Here is a 27,744-nt window from a genome sequence, read left to right as displayed (position 1 = left end):
TCCATTGACACCTTACATGACATACTTTGTACAAGATATGCTGCAACTGCATAACAGTAGCAATATCAATAATACAAATGGTCATATTCAATCAGACAGCATCACCCCTGTCCTTTTGGTTCTAGGAAAGATTTTCTATTTTACTGTTCTACCTCAGAAAGGCAGGAGCTTTACATCGTCCCCTGAGACCAGTGGATCTTTGGGCTATTTCAGCCATTTCTATGCCCAAATGCTTGCACCCACAAAAGCTAATCTCAACCTAGTACAGATTCATCCAGCATCACCTATCTCCATGCATGACGCAGACCGAATGTTCTGGGTCAGCAGTTAATCAGCATTCCAATAACTCAACCATTCTTACCGCTCTCCGTGTTATAGGAAATGAGTGTGTAAAGGCTCAGCGAACAGCAAGACAGCTTAATTCTAAAATGAAATCCATTACAATCCAGAACTTACAGTACATCCATTTCATGATACACAAAAGAAAATCATCATCTTCAGTAAACAAAATGCAGTATTGTTTTGTTTACAAATGTCCCAAGGAGGATTTAGTTCACATATTGGGAGTAGAGCTATGAAACTGCATTAGGAAGCCATGTTAGAATGCTGTTTTGTCATCACTGTTGCCTTCCTGTTTCTTTCCACTGCCAGGTAATAGACACGGTTGGCTTCTGGGTAAGTGACTTCGCAGAGTGGCAGCTTGTAGATGGCAGAGTTGTCTGTAGTTAGTAGCAGGAAGAGAAATGTGGAGAAGCAGAAAGGCCAGGTGCACGCTGGTATTCCAAACTGAAAGAAAAAGGATCTTGATCATTCCACTCACAATTTTGACCATTCTATTTTCTTAATTCTTCAACCTTAGATAGATGCAAAGCAAAGAACCATGGAGCTTCAAAACAAGCCTGTTGTTAAATAGGTAGATAGGGAGGGAGGGAGGTGTGTGTGCGTGCGTGTGCACACACACACACAGACTGTAGCATACAGGCTATATGATGGGCTACAGAGCCTTAGGATTCTGTTGTCCAAACGGCTGCTCAGTGTCCAATGTGAAATGAGTTGGCTGTCTCATCCAGCTCCTAATAGACTTGTGTTCCCATGTTGTATGAAACTGGATTTATGGCTTATTACAACAATCTCCAACTCACTAACCCCCATTTTGTCCTATGACTTCAGGAGTGCTAACAGGCCACTTCACCTTGACTAGACCCTTAGAATATGCGATAAATACTTATGCTAAACTATCTATTTGATCTTGTATTTAGCGGTGACACTCTGAGCCCTGGTCTTCACTCAGGGCAGGCTCTAGGCACCAGCTAAGGAAGCAGGTGCTTCGGGTGGCCATTACAAAGGGGCAGCACTCCGTCTGCTATTGGAGTGGCACGGCCGGGTCTTTGGCGGGAATTCGGTAGCAGGTCCCTCAGTACCTCTCTTCCTCTTTGAGCTTTCGCCGAAGTGCCGCCAAAGAATGGAGTGGCATGAGTGAGCTGCCGCCAAAGTGCTGCCAATTGGCTATTATTTTTTTTTTTTGCCACTTGGGGTAGCAGAAAACCTGGAGCCGGCCCTGTCTACACTACAAAATTACTTGGGTATACCTATGTTGCTCCAGGGTTTGAATAATCCAAGTTCCTGAACGACACTGTTATACCAACCTAAGTGCCAGTGTAGACAGTGCTATGTTGGCAGGAGAATATCTTCTCTTGCAGGGCTGGCTCCAGGGATTTTGCCACCCCAAGTGGTGAAAAAAAAAGAAAAAAGAAAAAGCTGTGATCGCGATCGGCGGCAGCTCCACTACGCCTCTTTCTTCTTCGGTGACACTTCGGCGGCAGGTCCTTCCCTCCGAGAGGAACTGAGGGACCCACCGCCGAATTGCCACCGAAGAGCCCGACGTGCCGCACCTTCTCCTTGGCCGCCTCAAGAACCTGCTTGCTGAGCTGGTGCCTGGAGCCGGCGCTGTTCTCTTGGCATAGCTACCACCTTGCGTGGAGGAGGATTATCTTAGAGAAGCAGTGGGAGAAGCTTGGCTTAGATGGCCTTCATTAAAGTGTTGTAGCTGTGCCGATGCAGTGTTTAAGTGTAGACCTGCCCTGAGTACCTTTCTCAGACCTGAAGAAGAGCTCTGTGTGGCTCAGAAGCTTGTCTCTCACCAACAGAAGTTGTTTCAACAAAAGATATTACCTCACCCACCTTGCCTCTCTAGTGTCCATATCTCATACTTGTTGGCAGCCTCAGAACAGTCCTGGGAACTGAAAATTAGAAAACAACACTAAAAAAATACCTACCACAGAGAGGGAATTAGCAAGTGCTGCTCCCAGATAGGCACAAAAGAAGGCTGTGAAAAGGACAAAGGAAACTTCAGGTTAAAATGTGTTTGCTTGCAGCATTAGACAGCTAGCAAAAATTACACCACAATCCCAGATCCCCTGATTGCATCTCCTTATAAATACACAGACACGCACCCTTGTTTTTTCTATGGATCAATGCCAGGCACAAATGTTTGGTAGTCAGAGATTTTAAGGGGTTTGTCTATACGTAATGCGGCAGGAGCCCAGCTGTACCGATACAGCAGCGCCGCAGCAGCACATCCGGTGAGGACGCTCTATGCCGACAGGAGAGACCTCTCCCGTTTGCTTAAAAATACCCACCATTGGATGTGGCAGAAGCTATATCATCAGGATAAACTCTCCTGGCAACATAGTACTGTGCACACGAGTGCTTATGTGGGTGTCACTTATGTGGCTCAGAGGGCTGAATATTCACACCCCTGAGTGACATAGGTTTTGCCAACATAGGCTGTAGTGTAGACATAGCCTAAGGCCAGAAGGGACCATTATGTTCATCTAGTCAGACTTTCTACATAACAGGCCATAGAGTGTCACCTAGTGATTCCTGCATCGTGCCCGTAACTTCTATTAATCGCTGATGGAAGACACATTCCTGTGCCTACCTTGCATCCTGCCATGTTGTGTGTGAGCATGAAAGGGAGCTTACAGAATGAAAAACTGGTTTAAAACTGCTCTGTGTATGAATTTCTCTCAAAGGGAATGAGGAGGGAGGCTCATAGATCTGCCCCTTCTCTCTACATCCTGTATAGATAAAATTTACTGTATTGAAAATTTCCTGTCGAAAGTGTTTTCCAAAAGAAATTTGGGGTTTTGATTCAGTTGATTTTTTTGTGAAGAGCACCTGCTCTGTATGGGAAATTTCGACACTTCGTTGAAAAATGGAATGCCTAAAATTAGAAAAGTTTACAGTTTTCACTAAAAATGGAAATGTTTTCATTCAGAATGGCGCTGCTATGCCTAATGGAAGCCGTAGTGTGGGTGCCTTTTGCTCTCATTCTCCTCTCGCAGTGACTATGTCTTCCATGAAGTGTCATGACCCCTCTGATTCACCTTCTCCCCTCACCAACATGGGAGAAAGTGGTGCCTCATGGGACATGTAGTCCAGGCCTATAGAGCATGAGGCAACTAAGCTGCAATTCCCATGGGGCATGGTGGTGCCATTTTGAATTAAAATATTTCAGTTTTTGGACAAAATATATTTTGATATTTCACTGAAAAGTCAACATTTTCTGAGGAAAACCCCCTATTTTCTGACCAGCGCTGTCCATGGAGCATGACTGGCATGCTGTGGGAACAGGCTGCTGTGCACATGCACCCTGTGCAGTGGGAAGCTTGGGATGAGATTGAACCTCCCTGAAGCATGGTCTCTCCCTGAGGTGACTTTTCACCGTGTGGATCTTCCCTCCCCCCTGAAAAATATAGGTTGGTGCCCAAATGGCATGTTTTAACCCTAGCTAATCAATCATACTCTGGGGTCACACACAGGGCGACCAGACAGCAAATGTAAAAAATTGGGAAAAGGGGTGGGGGTGGGGATTATAGGAGCCTATATAAGAAAAAGACCCCCAAATTGGGACTGTCCCTATAAAATTGGGACATCTGGTCACCCTAGTCACACATCTAGCATCTTTCACAAGCGCTAGGTGCACTTAAAATGAAGGATGGTAGCAGGCATACCGCAGGCCACTGCTAGCAAATGGGTCTGCCTTGTAGGAGCATAGAAAATGCCTCCTATTGCAATGCAGGAGAGGACGCTGTTGTAGCCCCAAAAGCCAGAGTAGATCTCAGCAAAGAGTGCTGCAGCAGTTAAGCCTGTAAAGGAAGGGAGACACATCAAGGGAAACTTGCATTAAAAAAAAATCACTCGTTATTAACAGAACTGGTTTCTTTCTCTTTGTTACTAGTGCTGACATTCAGGGCATTCAAACTTTTAATGGCCTGCCACCCTTTCTGCTGCACGTTTACTCCTTGCACTACACATTGCATAGGTAATTAAAATAGATTGATGATCAGTTTCACTTTAAAAAGAACAAGAGTACTTGTGGCACCTTAGAGACTAACAAATTTATTTCAGCATGAGCTTTCGTGAGCTACAGCTTACTTCTTCAGATGCACAGAATGGAACACACAGACAGGAGATATTTATACATACAGAGAACATGCAAAGGTGGAAGTACGCATACCGACAGGAAGAGTCTAATCAACTGAGATGAGCTATCATCAGCAGGAGAAAAAAAACTTTTGAAGTGATAATTAAGATGACTCATAGAAGGTGTGAGGAAAACTTAACATAGGGAAATAGATTCAATTAGCGTAATGACCCAACCATTCCCAGTCTCTGTTTAGGCCTGAGTTAATTGTATCTAATTTGCATATTCGAGTTCAGCAGTCTCTCTTTGGAGTCTGTTTTTGAAGTTTTTTCGTTGCAAAATTGCCACTTTCAAGTCTGTCACTGAGTGGTTAGAGAGGTTAAATATGAGCAGAGGAGCTAAGGACAATCATGAATTCCATCTCTGACATCACCAGCTTAAAATCCAAAGGTGTAGTTCTTTGACCAGCCTTCTCTAACACCAACGTAGAACACCGTGGACATTTACAAAACCAAACTGCACTTCACACACAGTTCTCCCCCCAGGAGGGAGGGAGGCGGGGAGAGCTGAATTATATGCGAGATATTAGCCATGTCACTTAATGCACTACTGGAAGATGTGCAGATACTACAGCAGTGAGGGTGATATAAGAACCTATACAGAATACAATAGAATAGAATGCTGCAATATATGGGTTGCAAACTCTGTAGGAGGATTTTTAAAACCAGCTGTTAATTGTTTTATTACCATTGGGTAGGGGAAAGCGAGAGTTGCGGCTGATGTTTGTAATTTTTGCCTTTGTTCCAAGGAAGCATTTCTGCTGATCACAGGTTTTCTGAGCACCAAAGACCTGAGCAGCTCCATGCCTCTTGCACGTGGGAACCCTTTCACAGTGTGCAACAACAACGGCTTTATTGAACCTACAAATTGATGAGCAATGTTACCTAACCTTCCATGCTGGTAGATGGCACTTTTTACATTAGCTATCTGCCATGTATGCCTATGTATATGCCTGTCTTTGGCTAGGTCTACACTTTAGGGGCAGTTGATCTAAGTTATGCAACTTCAGCTACTCGAAAAGCGTAGCAGAAATTGGCGTATCTTAGGTCAATTTATCTGGCCATGAGGACGGCGGCGAGTTGACTGCTGCTGCTCCCCCTTGACTCCGCTTCCGCCTCTCACCGTGGTGGAGTTCCGGAGTTGAAGGCAGAGCGATCGGGGATAGATTTTATCATGTCTACACTAAATGTGATAAAATCGATCCCCAATAGATTGATCACTACACACCAATCCGGGTAGTGTAGACATATTTTATACAGAACTCTAGTAACAGGTTGGTGATTTGCCCCAGGGAAAAGTGAGTGTAAAAAGCTGTGCAGAAGGAGATATCTGGTCTGGGAAGCGCAGGAGTCACTATCTATGCAAATTATAAGGTAAGGGTGAGCCAAGCCCTAAGTCAGATCATGTAGTCAGTGGGCTTCCATGCTGGTATTAGTCTGTGCAAGATTGGGGCCTGACTTTTAGACATGCCACAATGCCAAGAGGTAACAAACAATAAGGATGGGATGGAAGGAAAAACAAGGGTTGGAGCATGAAGATCATAGAGTTACCCAGTTCAGGTGTGTGCATCTCTTGATGGCTCAATTAACCATTTATGAGACTAATGGTCACTGGTGTTGATGTAACATGCATGCCTTATACCGCGGCATTTGGCTTTGGCACAAAGAAAGGGAGAGAAGCAATGGAGAGGGAACATGGCTGTTAGCTGGATACTGTATCTGCACTTGTGCAGAGACCAGGGCAGGGAAACTCATGGGATCTGAGAGCTGGAGTCAAACGTCTACATTGCAATTAAGCAGCCCCTTAGCCGAAGCCCCAAGAGCCTGAGTCAGCTGACATGGGCCTGCTGTTTTTAATCGCAGTGTGGACATACCCTACGAGGAGCAGTCTGCAATTGACCCAAGGGCTAGAATGCTGCTAGCTGTGGAGATCCCCAGACTTCGTTTGCTGGCAGAGTTCTGAAGCGTTTGAAAGAACTGAGCTGGTGCATTTTTTCTCAAGCTCTGAAGAGGCCAGGAGATGTCAGCTCAGCGAGAAGATCAGAGGGGAACATGTTTTGACGTGTGTGTCCTGAAATATGAAAGTATAACTGTTGTGTTGAAACCTTATAGCTGAATAGGTGTAACAGCATGAGTACGGCTACTGAAGCTGCCATGCACACCCTAGTTGCAATGGAGAGGCACCCTTAGGGTTAGAAGGCTAGCATTAATGTCCAGGCATCAGCATGGGAGTAATGGGGTCATAGTTCTGCGACAGGGTTTGGTCTAGGGTTGCCAACTTTCTGACCGAACACCTTTGCCATGCCCCTTCTCCAAGACCCCTCCCTGCTCACTCCGTCTTTCCCGCTCCCTCTGTTGCTCACGCTCCTCCACCCTCACTTGTTCATTTTCACTGGGCTGTGGAGCATCCCTTTTCGACCAGGTGTTCTGTTGAAAACTGGATGCCTGGCAACCCTAGTTCGGGCACTAGCACTAGTGGGTGGGGTTAGAGTGGGGAATGGGCGAGGGAGTCATTGTTAAGGCTGGTGTGTCAGTACTGGGATTCGGGTGAAGATGTCAGCACTAAGGTTGGGCAATATAGGCACACAGAGCCCTCTAGCAGCTAGCATTGGACACACCCATCCTCACACCCACACCCCTCTAGTGGGTGGGATGATTATTACAAACACACAGAATCCTCTACCCCTCTAGCGTGTTTGTGTATGTGAGCACAGACACACCCAGTCCCCCTCCCAGTGACTGCTCCTCATCAGATAACAGCCCTACCACTGCTGCTCGCTAACAGAGGTCTCTCTTTAATTCAAGTGACAGAGGTCTCTGCTGTGGTGCTGAAGTTCTCCAGGTTCTGCTCCCTGCTGATGACCCTGGGTGTGCGTATGTAAATCAGGGCATATAAGGGTGTGTGTGTGTGTCTCAGACTCACATTGGAATACACAGAATGCACACCAGAATGCACAGCCAGTGGCATTGAAGGACCCACTTTGGGGTGGGATTTGGAAAGGACATAGAGGGTATGGATAACCATATTCAGAGAGTAGTTATTAATGGTTCCCAATCCTGCTGAAAAGGTATAACAAGCGGGGTTCCACAGGGGTTTGTTTTGGGACCAGCTCTGTTCAATATCTTCATCAACGACTTAGATATTGGCATAGAAAGTACGCTTATTAAGTTTGCAGATGATACCAAATTGGGAGGGATTGCAACTGCTTTGGAGGATAGGGTCATAATTCGAAATGATCTGGACAAATTGGAGAAATGGTCTGAGGTAAACAGGATGAAGTTTAATAAAGACAAATGCAAAGTGCTGCACTTAGGAAGGAACTATCAGTTTCACACATACAGAATGGGAAGAGACTGTCTAGGAAGGAGTACAGCAGAAAGAGATCTATGGGTTGTAGTGGACCACAAGCTAAATATGAGTCAACAGTGTGATGCTGTTGCAAAAAAAGCAAACGTGATTCTGGGATGCATTAACAGGTGTGTTGTGAGCAAGACACGAGAAGTCATTCTTCAGCCCTTCTCTGAGCTGGTTAGGCCCCAACTGGAGTATTGTGTCCAGTTCAGGGCACCGCATTTCAAGAAAGATGTGGAGAAATTGGAGAGGGTCCAGAGAAGAGCAACAAGAATGATTAAAGGTCTTGAGAACATGACCTGTGAAGGAAGGCTGAAAGAATTGGGTTTGCTTAGTTTGGAAAAGAGAAGACTGAGAGGCGACATGATAGCAGTTTTCAGGCATCTAAAAGGGTGTCATAAGCAGGAAGGAGAAAACTTGTTCACTTTAGCCTCTAAGGATAGACCAAGAAGCAATGGGCTTAAACTGCCGCAAGGGAGGTTTAGGTTGGACATTAGGAAAAAGTTCCTGTCAGGGTGGTTAAACACTGGAATAAATTGCCTAGGGAGGTTGTGGAAACGCCATCTCTGGAGATATTTAAGAGTAGGTTAGATAAATATCTATCCGGGATGGTCTAGACAGTATTTGGTCCTGCCATGAGGGCAAGGAACTGGACTCAATGACCTCTTGAGATCCCTTCCAGTCCTAGGATCTACGAATCTATGTTCTTACTGCATTGTAAGCTGGCTCTGTGGAACCCAGGCTTGCGGAATCCATATTACCAATCCAGTTTTGGAGTACACATACCACATTGTAAACCTGGGTCTCATAGCTGTGCTTTACATGGACCTTCTGACTTGGGTCCATGGCTTGAGTTGTGTCCACGCTGCAAAATAACAGAGCTTGGACTCAAGTCACAGTGGACAGTTGGGCTCTGACCTATCTCCCTAGCAGGGTCCTAGGACCTGAATCCAATGTGCTTGCTGACCCGAGTCAGAGTGCTGTGTGTCGGCAGAGAAGGGATGTGTGGGCTCAAACCTCAGTCAGAGCCCAGGTTGAGTGTGCAATGCAGGAGGAGTGAACAGGAGTTGCTAACAGAGAGTTTTGCAAGGGAGTTCTCCAGGTGAAGGAGGAGCACATACAGCATCTGTGGGGTAAGTGACTGTCTGCAGTGTTTGTGTTTGTGTTTGGGGGTTACTGGCTGTGTGCTGAGCTTGTGTTTGTCAGTCTGTTTGGTTTGTTTGTTTGAAGGAGCATGTGCTGTAGCTGGCAGTTGGAGGCAGAGCTACCAGGAAGGTTTGAAAGTTAGAAGCCTCCGGTAATTGGCTGAGCCTTAACCAGTGGGCGGGGCATTCACTCAGGCCAGGGCTTTATAAAGCTGCGCACAAGCGACCAGGGAGCTTAGCGAACAGGAGCTGCTAACAGGGAGTTTTGCAAGGGAGTTCTCCAGGTGAAGGAGGAGCACATACAGCATCTGTAAGGGGAGTAGGAAGGGAGTGGGGTCCCTTGTCGGTCTCATCTGTGACCCATTGGTCCCCTGAACCTATAAACTGAGCCACATCCAAAACCTTTCTTTCTGTTTACAGCAGAGCAGAGCGGACAGGGAGCTGCAGACGGGAATTTGAGAGAGTTTGGCAGAGGGAGGCTTACAATGGTGAGGAGGACCCGCAACACCTGTGCCAGCACTGCTTCTGTCTCCTCCACCTGCGCCTGTAGCCAGACAGAGTACCAAAGCATGGATGCTTTTACCCAGATTCTGGTGTGGGCTTGCAAAGACTGTAATTTGCAATTTCCACTTACTGATATCCAGGCCGGGGGTGGCATCCAATGTGAAAGGTGCCTACTGGTGGAATCTCTCAGGCAGAAGGTGGGAGAGCTACAGGAGGAGGTGGCTAGACTGAGGAACATCCATATCCATGAGCAATTCCTGGACAGTATCCATGTGGAGACAGCTGACGTAGCTGTCCCAGTTCACAGGACTACCGACACACCAGTGGAGGGGGAGATGCCTCAGGGTGTATCTGACACACCAGTGGAGGAGGAGGCTCAGGGTGGACACAGTCAGCTGGTTACTTCTAGCAGCAGGCAGTGCTCCACCACTGCTGCGAACCCTCCTGCTGTGGTAAAAGATAACCGTTATGCTCTTCTTGATACAGGAGAGAAGGAATCACCCCCAACAGTTAAGGAGGTGAAGCCTCGTACCCCTAAGGCTGGGAGGTCTGCTGCCACCACTGATAAGAAACGTAGGGTAGTGGTGGTTGGAGACTCTCTGCTGAGGGGGACGGAGACACCCATCTGTCGCCCTGACCATTCATCCCGGGAGGTATGCTGCCTGCCAGGGGCCCGTATCCGAGATGTTACAGAGGCATTGTCGAGGATTATCCGGCCTTCTGACTACTACCCCATGCTACTCATCCATGTGGGCACAAATGATACTGCGAGGTGTGACACTGAGCAGATCAAGAGTGACTACAGGGCTCTGGGAGTACGGGTTAAGGAGTTTGGAGCGCAGGTGGTATTCTCTTCAATTCTTCCTGTTGAAGGTAGGGGTCCGGGCAGAGACAGATGCATCGTGGAGGTGAATGCCTGGCTGCGAAGATGGTGTCGCCAGGAGGGCTTTCGCTTCCTCGACCACGGGATGCTATTCGAGGAAGGACTGCTAGGAACAGATAGCGTTCACCTTTCGAAGAGGGGAAAGGCCTTATTTGCACACAGACTGGCTAACCTAGTAAGGAGGGCTTTAAACTAGGTTCGATGGGGACAGGTGAGCAAAGCCCACAGGTAAGTGGGGAACAAGACCTGGGAGATGGGTTGGAAACAAGAGGGAGCACGGGCTATAATGGCAGAGAGGAAGGAGGGTCACGGCAAAGCTGGGAGGCAAGATCAAACCAGTATCTTAGATGCCTATATACAAATGCAAGAAGTATGGGTAATAAGCAGGAAGAACTGGAAGTGCTAATAAATAAATACAACTATGACATTGTTGGCATTACTGAAACTTGGTGGGATAATACACACGACTGGAATGTTGGTGTGGATGGGTATAGTTTGCTCAGGAAGGATAGACAGGGGAAAAAGGGAGGAGATGTTGCCTTATATATTAAAAATGTACACACTTGGACTGAGGTGGAGATGGACATAGGAGACGGAAGTGTGGAGAGTCCCTGGGTTAGGCTAAAAGGGGTAAAAAACACAGGTGATGTCGTGCTGGGAGTCTACTACAGGCCACCTAATCAAGTGGAAGAGGTGGATGAGGCTTTTTTCAAACAACTAACAAAATCATCCAAAGCCCAAGGTTTGGTGGTGATGAGGGACTTCAACTATCCAGATAGATGTTGGGAAAATAACACCGCGGGGCACAGACTATCTAATAAGTTCCTGGACTGCATTGCAGACAACTTTTTATTTCAGAAAGTTGAAAAAGCTACTAGGGGGGAAGCTGTTCTAGACTTGATTTTAACAAATGGGGAGGAACTTGTTGAGAATTGGAAAGCAGAAGGAAGCTTGGGTGAAAGTGATCATGAAATCATAGAATTTGCAATTCTAAGGAAGGGTAGAAGGGAGTACAGCAGAACAGAGACAATGGATTTCAGGAAGGCGGATTTTGGTAAGCTCAGAGAGCTGATAGGTAAGGTCCCACGGGAATTAAGACTGAGGGGAAAAACAACTGAGGAAAGTTGGCAGTTTTTCAAAGGGACGCTATTAAGGGCCCAAAAGCAAGTTATTCCGATGGTTAGGAAAGATAGAAAATGTGGCAAAAGACCACCTTGGCTTAACCATGAGATCTTGCATGACCTACAAAATAAAAAGGCGTCATATAAAAAATGGAAACTAGGTCAGATTACAAAGGATGAATATAGGCAAATAACACAGGAATGCAGAGGCAAGATTAGAAAAGCAAAGGCACAAAATGAACTCAAACTAGCTATGGGAATAAAAGGAAACAAGAAGACTTTTTATCAATACATTAGAAGCAAGAGGAAGACCAAGGACAGGGTAGGCCCACTGCTCAATGAGGAGGGGGAAACAGTAACGGGAGACTTGGAAATGGCAGAGATGCTTAATGACTTCTTTGTTTCAGTCTTCACTGAGAAGTCTGAAGGAATGTCTAGTATAGTGAATGCTTACGGGAAGAGGGTAGGTTTAGAAGAGAAAATAAAAAAAGAGCAAGTAAAAAATCACTTAGAAAAGTTAGATGCCTGCAAGTCACCAGGGCCTGATGAAATGCATCCTAGAATACTCAAGGAGTTAATAGAAGAAGTATCTGAGCCTCTAGCTATTATCTTTGGGAAATCATGGGAGACGGGGGAGATTCCAGAAGACTGGAAGGGGGCAAATATAGTGCCCATCTATAAAAAGGGAAATAAAAACAACCCAGGAAACTACAGACCAGTTAGTTTAACTTCTGTGCCAGGGAAGATATTGGAGCAGGTAATCAAAGAAATCATCTGCAAACACTTGGAAGGTGGTAAGGTGATAGGGAATAGCCAGCATGGAGTTGTAAAGAACAAATTTTGTCAAACTAATCTGATAGCGTTCTTTGATAGGATAACGAGCCTTGTGGATAAGGGAGAAGCGGTGGATGTGATATACCTAGACTTTAGTAAGGCATTTGATACAGTCTCGCATGATATTCTTATAGATAAACTAGGAAAGTACAATTTAGATGGGGCTACTATAAGGTGGGTGCATAACTGGCTGGATAACCGTACTCAGAGAGTAGTTGTTAATGGCTCCCAATCCTGCTGGAAAGGTATAACAAGTGGGGTTCCGCAGGGGTCTGTTTTGGGACCGGTTCTGTTCAATATCTTCATCAACGATTTAGATGTTGGCATAGAAAGTACGCTTATTAAGTTTGCGGACGATACCAATATTGCAACTGCTTTGGAGGACAGGGTCAAAATTCAAAATGATCTGGACAAATTGGAGAAATGGTCTGAGGTAAACAGGATGAAGTTCAATAAAGGTAAATGCAAAGTGCTCCACCTAAGAAGGAACAATCAGTTTCACACATACAGAATGGAAAGAGACTGTCTAGGCAGGAGTATGGCAGAAAGAGATCTAGGGGTCATAGTGGACCACAAGCTAAATATGAGTCAACAGTGTGATACTGTTGCAAAAAAAGCAAACGTGATTCTGGGATGCATTAACAGGTGTGTTGTAAACAAGATACGAGAAATCATTCTTCCGCTTTACTCTGCGCTGGTTAGGCCTCAACTGGAGTATTGTGTCCAGTTCTGGGCACCGCATTTCAAGAAAGATGTGGAGAAATTGGAGAGGGTCCAGAGAAGAGCAACAAGAATGATTAAAGGTCTTGAGAACATGACCTATGAAGGAAGGCTGAAGGAATTGGGTTTGTTTAGTTTGGAAAAGAGAAGACTGAGAGGGGACATGATAGCAGTTTTCAGGTATCTAAAAGGGTGTCGTCAGGAGGAGGGAGAAAACTTGTTTACCTTAGCCTCCAATGATAGAACAAGAAGCAATGGGCTTAAACTGCAGCAAGGGAGATTTAGGTTGGACATTAGGAAAAAGTTCCTAACTGTCAGGGTAGTTAAACACTGGAATAGATTGCCTAGGGAAGTTGTGGAATCTCCATCTCTGGAGATATTTAAGAGTAGGTTAGATAAATGTCTTTTAGGGATGGTCTAGACAGTATTTGGTCCTGCCATGAGGGCAGGGGACTGGACTCGATGACCTCTCGAGGTCCCTTCCAGTCCTAGAGTCTATGAGTCTATGAGTACCAAGGAAGGTAGGCAGACAGATGAATGTGGTGGGGAGAGACATCTGTACACAGCCTTCTCCCTAGTGCCCCGTGCAGCCAGCTCAGCCCTGTGGGATAGAAACAGAATCTCTCTGCATCCCCTAGGGTTCAAGCCAGCTGATGTCAAACTGCCCTAAGGTCTCTGCATGGCACAAGCTGTGTCACCCTTCCATAAGACTTCCCCCTGGCCCAGCACAAGGCAAAGCAGGGCAGAGGCTGTGAGGAGCAGATCCCAAGCCATGCTTGGCTTCACTGGGTTACAGGCAGATGTTGGGCCAGGGGACTGAGCATTGCTCTGTGCAGAGAGACGACAGCTTCCCGGCTTAAAGAGTGTTTGAGAGGCGACAGATTCAGTTCTGGCCTGGGGATCTCCCCAAGCTGGACTTTCCCAGAGGGCACTCATGCAGGGAAAGTGACCCCGCTTGTTTGGATCACCAGGAGAATAAACAGAATGGGGATAAATAAAGTACCCCAAGCAAAAAAGCACCTGACACCTGTTCAATCCCAACCTGCAACCTCCTGCTATTCCAGCCCTGGGCTTTCTCTCTGCTGATGCACCTCAATCTTGACCACATCCTCCCCTGTATTGCAGCCCTTAGCTCTCCCCCAACCAGATCTGCTGATGCCATAGATGCCGGAACTAGGGGTGCTGCTGCACCCCCTGGCTTGAAGTGGTTTCTGTCATATACAGGCTTTCCAGGTTGGTTCAACGGCTCTCAGCACCCCCACCCGCATACAAATTGTTCCAGCAGCCCTGGCTGATGCCCCTGAATGCTGGCATGCCACTTCCCTGTTATTCCAGTGCTGGACTTCCCCCAACACATCCAGCACCAATGATGCCCCTCAGCCTTGACATACAGCCCCCTGCTATTCCTGCCCTCAGTTCTACTTACCCACATAGCTCTGCCAGTGCCCCTCAATGCTTACCCACAGCCCCCTGCTATCCCAGCCTTAGGCTCCCCCACTACACGCAGCTCAGCCATGTTCCTCGAACCCAGCCCACAAAGCCTGCCCTTCCTCTTCACCCGAAGTCTATGGTGAATATTTAGGAGTAATATGACCTAACTACTTAATTTGTCTGTGACCTTAGGCAAGTAGAAATAACAAGAACCCCAATTGCCAAGTGACTTTGATGAAGTGACTCAGGGACCTTAGGGCAATTCCAAACCCATCATCTGGAAATATACTCAGAGTTGGCAATAATGATTACAAGCCAAGCCAACCACATGCTCTCAGAGGCAGGCACTCCCCTGGCGTGGATCTCTCAAGCTAAGCAGGTTCTGGCATGTGCAGAATTTAGAAAGAAGGCATCAGAAAGCCCGCAGAGGCTTCAGAGAGTGGGGTAGGGCACTTCTGTCACAGTCAGTGCTACCTTAGTGCCTATGCTGTGCTGAAGAGAGCAGAATGGGGTCCCAGTGGCTGGGCCGGTGTGGCAGAGAGTGGGATGGGGACACAGCAGGAGGTTCTCTCTCCTCAGTCAGTGCTGACCCCAGTGCCCCAGCAGGGTGCTGTGCTGCAGCAAGTGCTGAGTTGCCTACCAGAAATAACCAGCTCACTGGTCCCACATTGTCATGAAAGATCCCTCAGCACTTTCTCCTTCAGTTATTCCATTCTGTCCCCTCCCCTAAAATCCACCCATGGCTGCATTGGGACACAGGTTCCCCATTCACTTCGTGTTATTATCTACCTGTCCAATCACAGGGAGGCTGCCTCCTACTCCAGGCATACGAACTCTGAACATTGCTGTTATGCAGCTATCTGCTGCCCCACCCCAGAGATGACTGCATTTCAGTGATCACAGCTCATCTGCCCCTGGAAAACACAGGCTGTTTACCGAACTGCTTCTCCGTTTCCCAAGCCCTTGTTCCCTGCCCGTGTGTTATGTGTCCCTGCCTGCAACTGATCCACAGAAGAGCCAAGTCCGTTAATGTGCTGTTCATTGTTAATGTTTAGAGCTGTAACTCAGGATAGCTACTGAGGGGCATATAGTAAGAAGGTAAGAGTCTGTGTAAATAGGAAATAAAGATGGTCTTGCATCCATACCAACGATGGCGTCCTGGGTCTTTGTAATCTCTATAGTTACACACATCAGCTACACCACTTGACTCTTCACTTCTCCAAGCTCAGTAACTCATGTTTTTCCGCTCCCAAGACCTCCGTTCAATATTGGTGTCAGCCAAAATGACAATCATCACATCAGTACTTGTGCTTAGAGGTGTTGTAGACCATGAGATATTCTCTAGTAGGAGAGTTCAGTGGGAAGGGATAACTCAGTGGTTTAAGCACTGGCCTGCTAAACACAGGGCTGTGATTTCAATCCTTAAGGGGGTCGCTTAGGGAGCTAGGGCAAAAATCTGTCTGGGAATTGGTTCTGCTCTGAGCAGGGGTTGGACTAGATGACCTCCTGAGGTCCCTTCCAATCCTGATAGTCTATGAGCATTACAATTGGCAAATAGTCACACCAGGTAGAGAACCCTGCTGGTTAAATCAGGCTGGTAGATCTATAGGAGGACTTAAAAAAAACAACAGCTCTAAAGGTGTAGGACCAGGCACTCAGTGGGATAAACTGGCAGAGCTTCACTTAAATCCATGGAATGCTGTCTGTTTACACCAGCTTAGCATCTAAGGGTAAAGTATATATCATACCTGCCAGCATGCCCACTGCTGATCCAACTGCAGCATATAAACAGATGAGTGGTGATGCTACAAACACAGCAAGCAGAAAAATGCCACCAGTCCAGGGATTGTCACAACTAAACAGCTGACTGATTCCCACCGGAATGGATTTTAGCAACTGCAAAATCAATTACAAAAAAATGACATGCCAGAGTTAATGACAGGGGATGTAGCATATTTCATTAGAGCTAGTTGGAAATCTTCCGAGAGTTAATTTTCTGTTGGAAAATGCTGTTCTGCCAAAATGAAAATTTCTCCTAGGAATGTGTCAATTTCAATGAAATTTCATTTTGGAAAACATTGGGAGTGGGTGGGGGGAACAAGTATTCTGATAAGATTGAAACTTTCCCTTTATTGGAATGGAATGTTGTAATTTTTGTTTTGAAATGACTTTTTGTTTTAAATGTTATTTGATGTAACATTATAAATGCATTTTTTAAAATGCCCTTTCATAGAGAATTTCAATGTTTTCTGGTTTTGTTTCAATTGCGGGAGCAATTCAGTGCTGTGGCCCCATAATAAAGAGGTTTGCCACACTGACCATGCTATACACCTTTTCTGTAGATAGATATTAGACATCAGTTTGCTTTGCCATCAGTTTGGCACCTTCCCTGGCACCGGCCAAACCTATTCCATTTCCCTTTCATGTAGTTCTGTGCTCCATGTTTTGGGATTATGCAGAATTTAATACCTTTCTTTCCCAGACCCTATTTGCAGTGGAGTGGAATGATTCCGCCTTTAGTGGACCTTACCAGTGGCACTTCGATTTCAGACCAAGTGATGTTGGGCACTGATGTTACAGGCTGAATGAGTGTCGTAGGGAAGAAGAGGTTGTAGTGTCCAGTGGCAGCCAAGTAAAGAGACACAGCAATATTGGAAGGCAAGGTGAGAACAGGAAGGTCCCATTTACTAAAGACTGAGTCTAAAGCACTGGAAAGAACGGGGCTGAAAAGAGAACAACAAGATCTTTCAGACAGCAGTGATAAATTCTACATACCAGTGAGGCGGTGTTAAACATCTTCACCTGAAACTGGCTGAGCCCAGAAGGAGAACAACCTCTTCGTAGATTTATCTGTCCATCTCTTGTGATGGCATCTGTTACATATGGGTTGTTTTCTGTGTCCTCTTTTTACCTTTAGGGTTTATAATGATTAGAGTGAACAGAAACAGCCTTCCTTGTCCTTAGAAGTGACTGGTATTGCAGGTGGTCACTTACCACCAGTCAAGTCAGCCTCTAGCAGTAAGCAAAGCAGCAGAAAGTATGGTACTTTGGCACATATCCTTAAACATATTTAGGCATCTAACTCCCGTTGGGATGCAGGTGCCTAAATACCTTCGAGAATCTGGCCCTTATCTCCAAATTAACTAGCTACAATGTCCATTCATTTTCTAAAGCATACTGGGATGATCTTGCTTCTGCTGAAGTCAATGGGAGTTTTGTCATTGACTTCATCGGGAATAGCATTCAACCTACAAATGTAAGCTTGTGCAAACAAAGAGAGATGGGTCTGAGCTGTAAAGTTCAGATCCTGAACTTGCCCCTACTTCTGGGTCAATCAGATGCAGGGTTTGGGTGTGGCTAATGGCTGGATCCTTGCTCAGTTATATTTCATTAATATAAGAGCAAGAAGCTAATGGTAATAATTTCAATGTCACCTAGCCCACTATTCACTGTTGAACAATCCTCTCAAGAAATGAAGGGGATGATCGTATTGTGGAGATCTGCAAAATCTACTGGAATTGGCATCTATGCATCACTCAGTTGAGAAATCCAGTGAGGCACCTAAGCTCTATTAAGGGCAGTCCTGAACCCCCAATACCTAGTGGAACCCCACAGAGGACAAGTGATCATATATTGAACATCTTCACAAGTTACTGTGAGTGGCGTAATAATTTGACATCTTAAGTGAGTAGAGCTTAGATTGTGGGTGGACCTAAGAAGAGTCTTATTGCCTCTCATGTTGACCTCCGAAGAAAGTGAACTGAAAAAGAGCGCAAACATGGCTGAAGTTTCAAAAAGTGAACAACCATTAGCAGAAATTTTTGGCTTTATTTGCCCAGCTGTAAATACTGTTTTGTTTCAAATCGTATTAGTTAAAAATGGAAGTAAGCTACAGTAGATAACATATGGGTCATTAAAAGTAAAAAAGTCAAACTAAGAATAGAAAATATTTAGGATTGCATATTAAAAACAAAACAAAGAGCAACTTACCATGCCATGGATGTAACAACTACAGGCAGCAGAAGCCACCAATAATAGTCTCCTTTGTTAGAAAACACAGCTATGAGTAATCCCAATAAGGTCCCATTATAGCCATGGAGTCCTGTTTCTACGGCTGATCTGTGGGAGACAGAGGAGTCTTTATGTTCACTTGAAAACGTATTAGAAAACCATAATTACACTGTCCAGATAATAACATCCCTTCAAGCCCCTGTGAAAGAGTATGTGAGCTGTAAGGTAATTTATGGAAGTTCTGTGTCTGAAGAAGTGGAAAACAATGATCAATGTGGTGATTTTGACAAGTAAACTGCTGGGGCTTGTAGCAAAACCTTGATCTGCCCAAGGCTAGCTTGTAATTGTCCATGTTTGGAGGCCTTTCTAACCGGGAATATCTACAGCCACAAAACCCAAGACCTACCTAAGTATTTCCATAAAAATAAATTAAAAAATGCCAGTAGAAACTGGTGGTAACTGTGTTTCCTAATGCAGTAGGAATTATAGTCCAGCTGGAATGTTCCAAGCTGAGATGATAAAAAAGGAAACCAACAGCATAAACAGAGAAGAATAAATCGTATTTCTAAAGTTATTTCAGGCCTGGTCCACACTACAGCGTTAAATCGATTTAAACAGCGTTAAATCGATTTAACCCTGTAACCGTCCACACTACAAGGCACTTTAAATGGATTTTAAGGGCTCTTAAAATCGATTTCTGTACTCCTCCCCAATGAGAGGAGTAATCCTAAAATCGATATTACTATATCGATTTAGGGTTAGTGTGAACGGAAATCGAAGTTATTGGTCTCATTCTTTTACTGAGCTACCCAGAGTGCACCGCTCCGGAAATCGATGGTAGCCTAGGACCATGGATGCACACCACTGAATTAATGTGCCCTAGTGTGGACGCGTAAAATCAATTTTACAAAACTAGTTTTATAAAACCGGTTTTAATAATTTCGATTTTATGCTGTAGTGTAGACGTGGCCTCAGAATCAGTGGTGTGAAACAACACCACCAATAACCATTTTTAAAAAAAAAGTGTCATGTTTTACCTGATATCTCTGCAGAGTTCAAATTGGAAATCAAAGAGTAGAAGTATTTGGCTCTGTGATTTGAATTTTAGTCCATATCTATTCTTTATTCCAGGTTCTTTGATCTAAAGCTCTGCTGCTTGCTTAGCACTGTCAAAAAAAGGGCTTGTCTACATCAGAAAGTTGCAGCGCTGGTGAAGGAGTTACAGCGCTGCAACTTAGGAGGTGTACACATCTGCAGGGCACCACCAGCGCTGCAACTCCCTGTTTGCAGCGCTGGCCGTACTCCCGTTTTGTCTCGGGTGTAGAGGATCCAGCGCTGGTGATCCAGCGCTGGTAATCAAGTATAGACACTTACCAGCGCTTTTCTTGACCTCCGTGGAATAAGCAGGTATCCCAGCATACCTGAGGAAGCCTCTGGTAATCAAGCTGGTCTCCTTCCCCGGCTTGCTCTCGCGTTCCCCGAACCCCGAGCAAGCAGGTCTCCTTCCCTGCGGTTTGCTGGGTGGTTCGGGGAACGCGAGAGCAAACCGCGGCGAAGCTGGTCTCCTTTCCCGGTTTGCTCTCGCGTCCCCCGAACCCCGAGCAAGCAGGTCTCCTTCCCTGCGGTTTGCAGGGTGGTTCGGGGAACGCGAGAGCAAACAGCGGCGAAGCTGGTCTCCTTTCCCGGTTTGCTCTCGCGTTCCCCGAACCCCCGAACAAGCAGGTCTCCTTCCCTGCGGTTTGCAGGGTGGTTCGGGGAACGCGAGAGCAAACCGGGAAAGGAGACCAGCTTCGCCGCGGTTTGCTCTCGCGTTCCCCAAACAAGCAGGTCTCCTTCCCTGCGGTTTGCAGGGTGGTTCGGGGAACGCGAGAGCAAACCGCGGCGAAGCTGGTCTCCTTCCCCGGTTTGCTCTCGCGTTCCCCGAACCACCCTTGAAGCCGCCCAACAGAGCTGCAGTGTGGCCACATCTAACACCACTTGCAGCGCTGGTTGCTGTAAGTGTGGCCACTCTGCAGCGCTGGCCCTATACAGCTGTACTAATACAGCTGTAACAACCAGCGCTGCAAAATTTTAGATGTAGACATGGCCAAAGAGTGTTAGTGCCAAAGTAATCATAGTTCAAATGTGAATTTGGTCAGCACCAAGAACAATCCCCAGAGATAAACATACCTGTCCTGACTCAGAAGAAGTGCTGCTAAAGTTGAGACAGATGTTCCTAAACAGCCCGTGAGCGCCCACCAGGGATTCTGGACCAGGAATCCAGCAATCATGAGAAACCCACTGAGAGGGTTATTGACACACATCACCTGGGACGTCCCTCGCAAAACCCAGTCAATAAACTGAAACACTAGAGGTTTATCTGAAAGAGGAAAGATCATCAGAATGAAGAGGCAGAGGGATATTCTTATTTTATTTGTATTGCAGTAGCATAGATTCAGAGACTTTAAGGCCAGAAGTGACCATTAGAGCAGTGGTTCTCAACCAGGGGTAAGTGTACCCCTCGGGGTGTGTGTATCCCTGGGGGTACACAGAGGTCTTCCAGGGAGTACATCAACTCATCTAGATATTTGCCTAGTTTTACAACAAGCTAGTGAAATCAGTACAAACTAAAATTTCATACAGACAATGGCTTGTTTATACTGCTCTATATGCTCTATGCTGAGATGAAAGTACATTATTTATATTTGAATTGATTAATCTTTTTAATTACCTAGTAAAAATGAGAAAGGAAGCCATTTTTCAGTAATAGTGTGCTGGGACACTTTTATGTCTGATTTTGTAAGCAAGTCGTTTTTAAGTGAGGTGAAATTTGGGGGTACGCAAGACAAATCAGGTTCCAGAAAGGGGTACAGTAGTCTGGAAAGGTTGAGAACCATGCATTAGAACATCTAGTCTGACATCCTTTCACAGCCCTTCAGATTTCATCCAGTTACCCCCCGCCCCCCGTACTGAGCTCAACAATGTGTTTCACTAAAGCAGGGGTCGACAACCTTTCAGAAGTGTTGTGCCAAGTCTTCATTTATTCACTCTAATTTAAGGTTGTGTGTGCCAGTAATACATTAACATTTTTAGAAGGTCTCTTTCTATAAGTCTATAATATAGAAATAAACTATTGTTGTATGTAAAGTAAATAAGGTTTTAAAAATGTTTAAGACACTTCATTTAAAATTAAATTAAAATGCAGAGCCCCCTGGACTGGTGGCCAGGAGCTGGGCAGTCAGAGTGCCATAGGTTGCCTACCCCTGCACTAAAGCATCTTCCAGAAAGGCATCCAGTCTTGGCTTAAAGACATCAAGAGATGGAGAGGCCGTCATTTCCCTTGGCAAGTTGTTCCAATGGCTAATCATCCTCACTGTTAAAAACCTGTGTCTCATTTCTAATTTGAATTTGTCTGACTTCTGCTTCCAGCCTTCAGTTCTTGTTTTGCCTTTCTCTGTCAGCTGAAAGAGCCCTTAAGAGCACGGTATTTTCTCCCTGCGAAGGATGCGGTCAGCAAGTGCCTCTTATTCTTTTTTGATAAGCTGAACAGATGGCTCTCTTCAAGTCCCTCACTGAAAGGCATTTTCTCTGGCCCTCTTAGCATCTAGGCATCGAGTGAGGATTGAGGCCCTGCTATTCTAGGTGCTGTACACACATCTATGGGTTAAGTCTCCAGGGACAACAAAGCCAATGAAAAGACGATCCCTGCCTCCAAACACCTTACAAGCAATGTAAATGACACAAACAATCCTGGGATTCTGCTTTTCTCAAAATGCCCTAAGCAATTATTGCAGAACTGGGACATGTATCAGCCAGACTGGAAAAGCCATCTCAGATTTATCACATTCTAGGACAACTGTTAGATCTGGCATGGGAAAAGCTAACTGCTCCAGTGTGCAGTTGGCAGAGTTCCCTATTATAAAGCACACTGGGATATACTTGTACAAACTGGCTTATTTTATGATGTCCACAAAGTTGCATAGCAGATGGTGGTGAGAGTCTTACTCATTCATTTACACACTGGAGTTTAGGTAAAGTTAAAACAAGTCTCTAGGAAAATATAATGAAAAAAGCAGAACTCTTTTGCAATGAACGGAGGAAGGAAATGTATCAGGCCTGGTCTACACTACAGAGTTAGGTTGACCTAAGGCAGCATACATTGACCTAACTCTGCAGGCATCTACACTAAAATGTAGCTGATACCGATGTGACTTGCTCACTACACTGACTTAATAACTCTACCTCCATGAGAGGCACAGCACTTAAGTCGACGTAGCTAGGTTGATGCAGTGTCAGTGTAGACACTGCGTTGCTTACATCGACTATTGCTGCCTTTCAGAAACCATCCCACAATGCCTCACACTGGCACTTAAATCAGTGCAAGTGCTCCTGATGAGGATGTGCACCGCCAACACAAGGTGCACAGCGTGGACACGTACAACCAATTCATTTACTGCAGTGGCTGTACATTGACGTAACTTAGGTCAACTGAATGTAAGACCCAATGAGCCAACCCAGGCATATGTGCAGTGACTGTCACAGGTGCTCAGAAGCTATGTAAGAATCATGGAGGGTCTACCTGTCTGGGCTATGATATGGGAGGCTACCATGCTCAATTACCATGAGTGTCTGTGTGTGTGTGTGTGTGTGTGCGTGCACGCAAATCAGTTACCTGCCCGCACAAATGGGCAAGCCTGTGTTTTAAGGGGAGCATCACAGACTAGGCATGCAGTTGCATGGGTGCTCTTGTGCACTCAAACTGCGTGCTTGATTGTTGGCAATTTGGGCCACTTAGGACCCCATAATACCACCATTATTCAGGCTGAGGAGTATGGAAATATGCAAGTCAAACTGCAGATGCTAACAGGACTACTCAACGTGAGCAAGAGCAGCAGGAAAGGACCTTAGTGTGGGTGTAGCACTAGGTTGTGTCTCTGACTAACATGACTGTGCAGGGCTATAGGAAGGGGTAAAGATCGTCCTCTCCCACGCCTTTCACAGCCCACGAGGGCTGCCCAAAGTGCATGACATTTGTGCTCCAGATGCTTCTCCTTGGGAGTACCTGGGCAAGGAGGGGCAGGGAGTAGGTGCAGCCATGACTCTGTCCCCTAGACTCACTGGCCGGTGGAGGTGGCTACCACTGAAGGCAGAAAAGGGTGTCGCAAGTCTCAGTCCTAGGACTCTATAAGATGCAAAGACTGCTGGTCTTCCCCCTAGAGACTTGCACCAACATATCTCCCCTTATTAAGAGCATGCTATATGTACGATCAAGCCAATAAGAAGATACCAACTACCACTCCACAGCTCTGGAACAACAGTGGTTATGTTTGCCCATACATATATGTTCGCTGTAATATACACCTTCATAGATATTATGTGGATGGTATTAATATACTGTTTATTACATATATGGGTATTGCAAGGTTACATTAATTAAATGCATTATGCTCTTCCCACAATCTCTGTTCACCCGTGTCAAACATCCCACAGAACTTTGCAAAGCTGAAGTCAGCATTGGCATTAGAAAATAGGAAACTTGTCAAAGTAAAGATTCATGAATCCTTTGTACCAATCACAGTTAGGGAGCCCTGTTATGGCTCATCAGTGGAATGTAGCATTCAAATGAGGGATGGGAAAGTACAGGCACAACATGTGGGTTAAACTTATAGTTCAGTGATGTGTAAAGAGGTTGGTAACTCGTAAAGCCATACTAGAAATACTACTAGCAGAAATGTGTATCTTTGAAGCACACTTTCTGCATAAGGTGAACACACTGCGAGAACTTGCTACCTGGCAGGAGGGTATGTATAGCTCCTTTTCATATTGTACTGCTTTATCTTTAGACAATACATCTGGCACTTATTTAGTCTCTTGAGTATTTTTAAGAATGAACTACAAGTGTAGTCAGACAACTGGTCAATACTTGTGACTGGTAATTGCTTTACCTCTAGACTCACCTTCAGACATGTTCATTCCTCCCATGATATAGGAGACATCTCTGCTGATGCTTTTCGCACCTGTTGTCCCTCTATTCTGATTTTTAATGCTTTTCTCTTCGGTAATTTTGGTTTCAGGAGCCATGTTGCCCTTCAGATCCTTCTTCATGAAAGGATAGAATGTTATTACAGTTCTCATATGGCAAGCTGTTTTGTTTTCAAAGCCACCGATAAGTTTTTTTAAATTTATTTTAAAACATTATTATGGCAGGAGACATCAGGGGGTGCTGACATATACTGTCATGCAAGTTCTTTTTCTTAGCGTATGAACAAGTTTTGGTTCATGGGAAGAAATGCTGTGTTAGTTTCAGGTTATGCAAGGTTAGGTTTATAGGCATTTTCAGGAGATGGGGAGCTGTGTGAGCAGCAAGAGAGTTTGCTCTCTGTGACTGGAGTCAATCCTTGATGCAGAGTTGCTTGTTGGAGACCAGACATTGGTGCTGGGCTGAGATTCCTGGAGGAAGGGATTGACCTACATGCTGTTTGACCATCTCATTTCAGGAGTGGTATGTATATTACACTTTGGCTACAAGGGAGGTATAGCTCAGTGATTTCAGCATTGGCCTACTAACCCCAAAGTTGTGAGTTTAATCCTTGAGGGGGCCACTTAGGGATCTAGGGCAAAATCAGTACTTGGTCCAGCTAATGAAGGCAGCGCGCTGGACTCGATGACCTTCAGGGTCCCTTACAGCTCTATGATATGGATGTCTCTCTCTTACATTCTACACTATGAGCTAGGGGTATGATTCCTACATTGAGCATGTAAATAGTAGCATAGCTGCAGTAGCACGGGAAGCGTACCTGTGTAGTTCAGGTGGGTTTGTACATGGCTAAGCTATTATTTATACCTGAGCTAGCACAAGCATATTTATGGGAGTTGGGCATCCCACCCCTAGCTCATAGTGCAGACGTAGCCTTAGACTCTACTCAGATCCCATGCCACTGATTTCTGCTCCACTGGGAAGCTGGCCTGCAAGTCCCTGGACATCTACTACCGCTTGGCAGAGGGATGACACTGATGTTCAAATGGGATACCAAATGGGAAAAGGCACCAATACATTGTAAAACTTTGAAATAACTGAGTAGCAAAGCTCGGGGCTTTGTGAAATTGAAAAGTATGGTTTTAAGCAAAAATGTTTGCAGTTTCTTTTTAGATTTCATGCTCACAAAGTATATTTTTAACCAAAACCCCACAAATAATTCTGCACTAATTTTACTTGGATTTAATAAGCAGAAAAGTGGTAGCTCCAGTACTTACAGCTGATTCATTCTCCTGTTGGTGGTGTGGAGGGAAAAACTGATCCTCATTTTGTCTATCCAGATGTTCAACTTTTCCCAAAACTGTAGGTACAGAAGAAATAGATTTGCTCACTGCACCTCAAATTCCTCCCTCTCATGGCGGATGTGCATAGACTGCACACCTCCCGAGTCACTCAGGATGGCTATGCATTGTTACTTGTTAAACCGCTGGTATATCACAATAGCATTTCAATTATAATTTTCCTTCAGGATGGTTGTTGTAAAATATTTGTCTTTCCAGGGAGGATAGCCCGGATCTTGAATTTTTAAACCATCTTTGCACCTAAATAGCAGAGAGTATCTCTAGGATCATTTACATCTTTAGAGCTGGTCAACATTCTTTCAGAAAGCTTTCAGTTTGGTTGAAACTTTCTAGTTTCTCAGTGAAAACAAAATCAGAGCCAAAAAGTGAAAAAAAGCTTTGCTCTGGTTTCAGGAAAAAGTTTTGGTTTTTAAAAACTGAAAATATTTAGCAAACCCCCTTTTTTTTCCCAGTTTTTGAACACAGAAAATATCGGGGGTATTGGCTTAAAGGCTGCATCAAAAGATTGATTTTTTTTGGTTGAAAATTAAAAAGGAAGTTATTTTAAAAACATTTCCTGTGAAAATAATTAGCATTTTTTGATCAGCTCTATAAATCTGATCTCTAATTTAAGGGTTCCCTGGCTACCTCTTTCTGAACTTATAAAATGAGCTGATATCAGCAGCCATTCTGGCTGTGCAAAGAATGTATGGTCAGCCTACATAGTCGATATGGCTGATTTATTAACATATGTCACCAGTTAAGGATTCTGTTCACATTAAACTGAAATCTTTTCTGCCCGTGTCTGGGGGACTATGCAGATGAAGATTAAAGATCTAGTGGTATATTCCAAAACAGTAGGTGATAATCCTTGTATCCTGGCTAATTTTCTCATGATATTTTCTGACATCCAAGTCTGGGTGTGGTAGCTAGGCACCTAAGAGCTCCCATGTTTATACGTTAACTGGACTTGGAGGCTGGAATTGGGGCTAAGGGGTTTCTTAGAGATATTCTCTCCTCAATGCCCCATGTTAGGCCATATATTCAAAGTGGCAGCTTATATTTTTACGTTTGCATTTTCCATCTGCAACTCAATTTTCTCCCAGTACCAAAAGAAAGGGGAAGGGTCAATGGGAAATCAGGACCCTGAGACTGACAGTCCCCAGGAACAATGGGGACAGGCCAGTGCTCCGGATCAGCCTGATTGACAGGGCGGGCAGGCAAATCAGGGAGTCAGGATGCCGGGGAGAGCCCTGTCCTCCGAGTGAGCTGGAATTGCCTGGGTCAGACAGAGTGGGGCAGAGCTAAGGAGAGAGCAGGGGCCCAAGCTGAGTTGGGAGACAGAGCTGTGCCAGCCAGAGAGGCCAGAAAAGCAGCCCAGGAAGCAGGTCAGAGCTGGGAGCAGAGTCACATTGGCAGCCCCCAGAGCAGACCTGTGCTGGGAGCAGAAACCAGAGCCAGTGGGCCAGAGAAGCAGTGCAGGGAGCTGGGGGCAGAGCAACAGCAGCAGTGCTGAAGCAGAGTCGTGGAGCTGGAGCGGGAGAGTGGTGGAGCTGGGGCTGGAGCAGTCCAGAGCCGGGTGTGGTGAGCAGCTGCGGAAAGTGAGGGGGAACCTGGGCACTGGGCCCAGTGCAAGGAGATGCCCCCAGCCAAGTGGCCCTGCAGGCCAGACATGGAGGGGGATCATAACCCTGACAGGGCGGGGACCACGCTGGGAAGTAGGGTCCTGCCACCTAGAGCCTGAGAGCTTGTGGCCACCAACATAGCAAATGTTTGACCCACAGCATCCCTGCAGCACAGCCAGGGCCTGGGACTTGTGAGGAACAGATTGTGAATTTCCTTTACATCCCAAAGATGCTGGTTCGGATGTCCCCATGCCACAGAGCAGGGTGATGAGTTTTCCTTCAACCTTTCCCATTTTTTTCTTATTTTTATTAAATTGATTGCTGTTTGATAAAT

General features: G+C 45.5%; 1 protein-coding gene across 1 annotated transcript; it reads right to left on the bottom strand.

The window, feature by feature from the left end:
* Positions 1-495: 495 nt before the first annotated feature.
* LOC127046554 (urea transporter 2-like) lies at positions 496-20,807 on the bottom strand. The gene is made up of 7 exons (XM_050943738.1): positions 20,659-20,807; positions 18,469-18,597; positions 17,009-17,201; positions 16,227-16,374; positions 4,017-4,151; positions 2,277-2,326; positions 496-786 (listed from the first exon to the last, which is right to left on the bottom strand). The coding sequence occupies exons 1-7, from the start codon at positions 20,790-20,792 to the stop codon at positions 586-588; spliced, it is 990 nt and encodes a 329-aa protein (XP_050799695.1). The 5' UTR covers positions 20,793-20,807; the 3' UTR covers positions 496-585.
* Positions 20,808-27,744: the final 6,937 nt, after the last annotated feature.

This window comes from Gopherus flavomarginatus, chromosome 3 (genome assembly GCF_025201925.1).
Source record: "Gopherus flavomarginatus isolate rGopFla2 chromosome 3, rGopFla2.mat.asm, whole genome shotgun sequence".
Lineage (NCBI taxonomy): Eukaryota > Metazoa > Chordata > Testudines > Testudinidae > Gopherus > Gopherus flavomarginatus.
Note: the sequence above shows the minus strand (reverse complement) of the source record. Positions and strands in the feature narration are given on the sequence as shown.

Coding starts and splice junctions, on each gene's coding strand:
- LOC127046554 (XM_050943738.1), bottom strand. CDS start 20,792: ATGTGTGTCAATAACCCTCTCAGTGGGTTTCTCATGATTGCTGGATTC. Junction 16,375..17,008: donor CTGAAATCGAAGTGCCACTG/GTAAGGTCCACT, acceptor TTGATTTTGCAG/TTGCTAAAATCCATTCCGGT. Junction 4,152..16,226: donor AGCAGTGGGCATGCTGGCAG/GTATGATATATA, acceptor CTTCCTTTACAG/GCTTAACTGCTGCAGCACTC.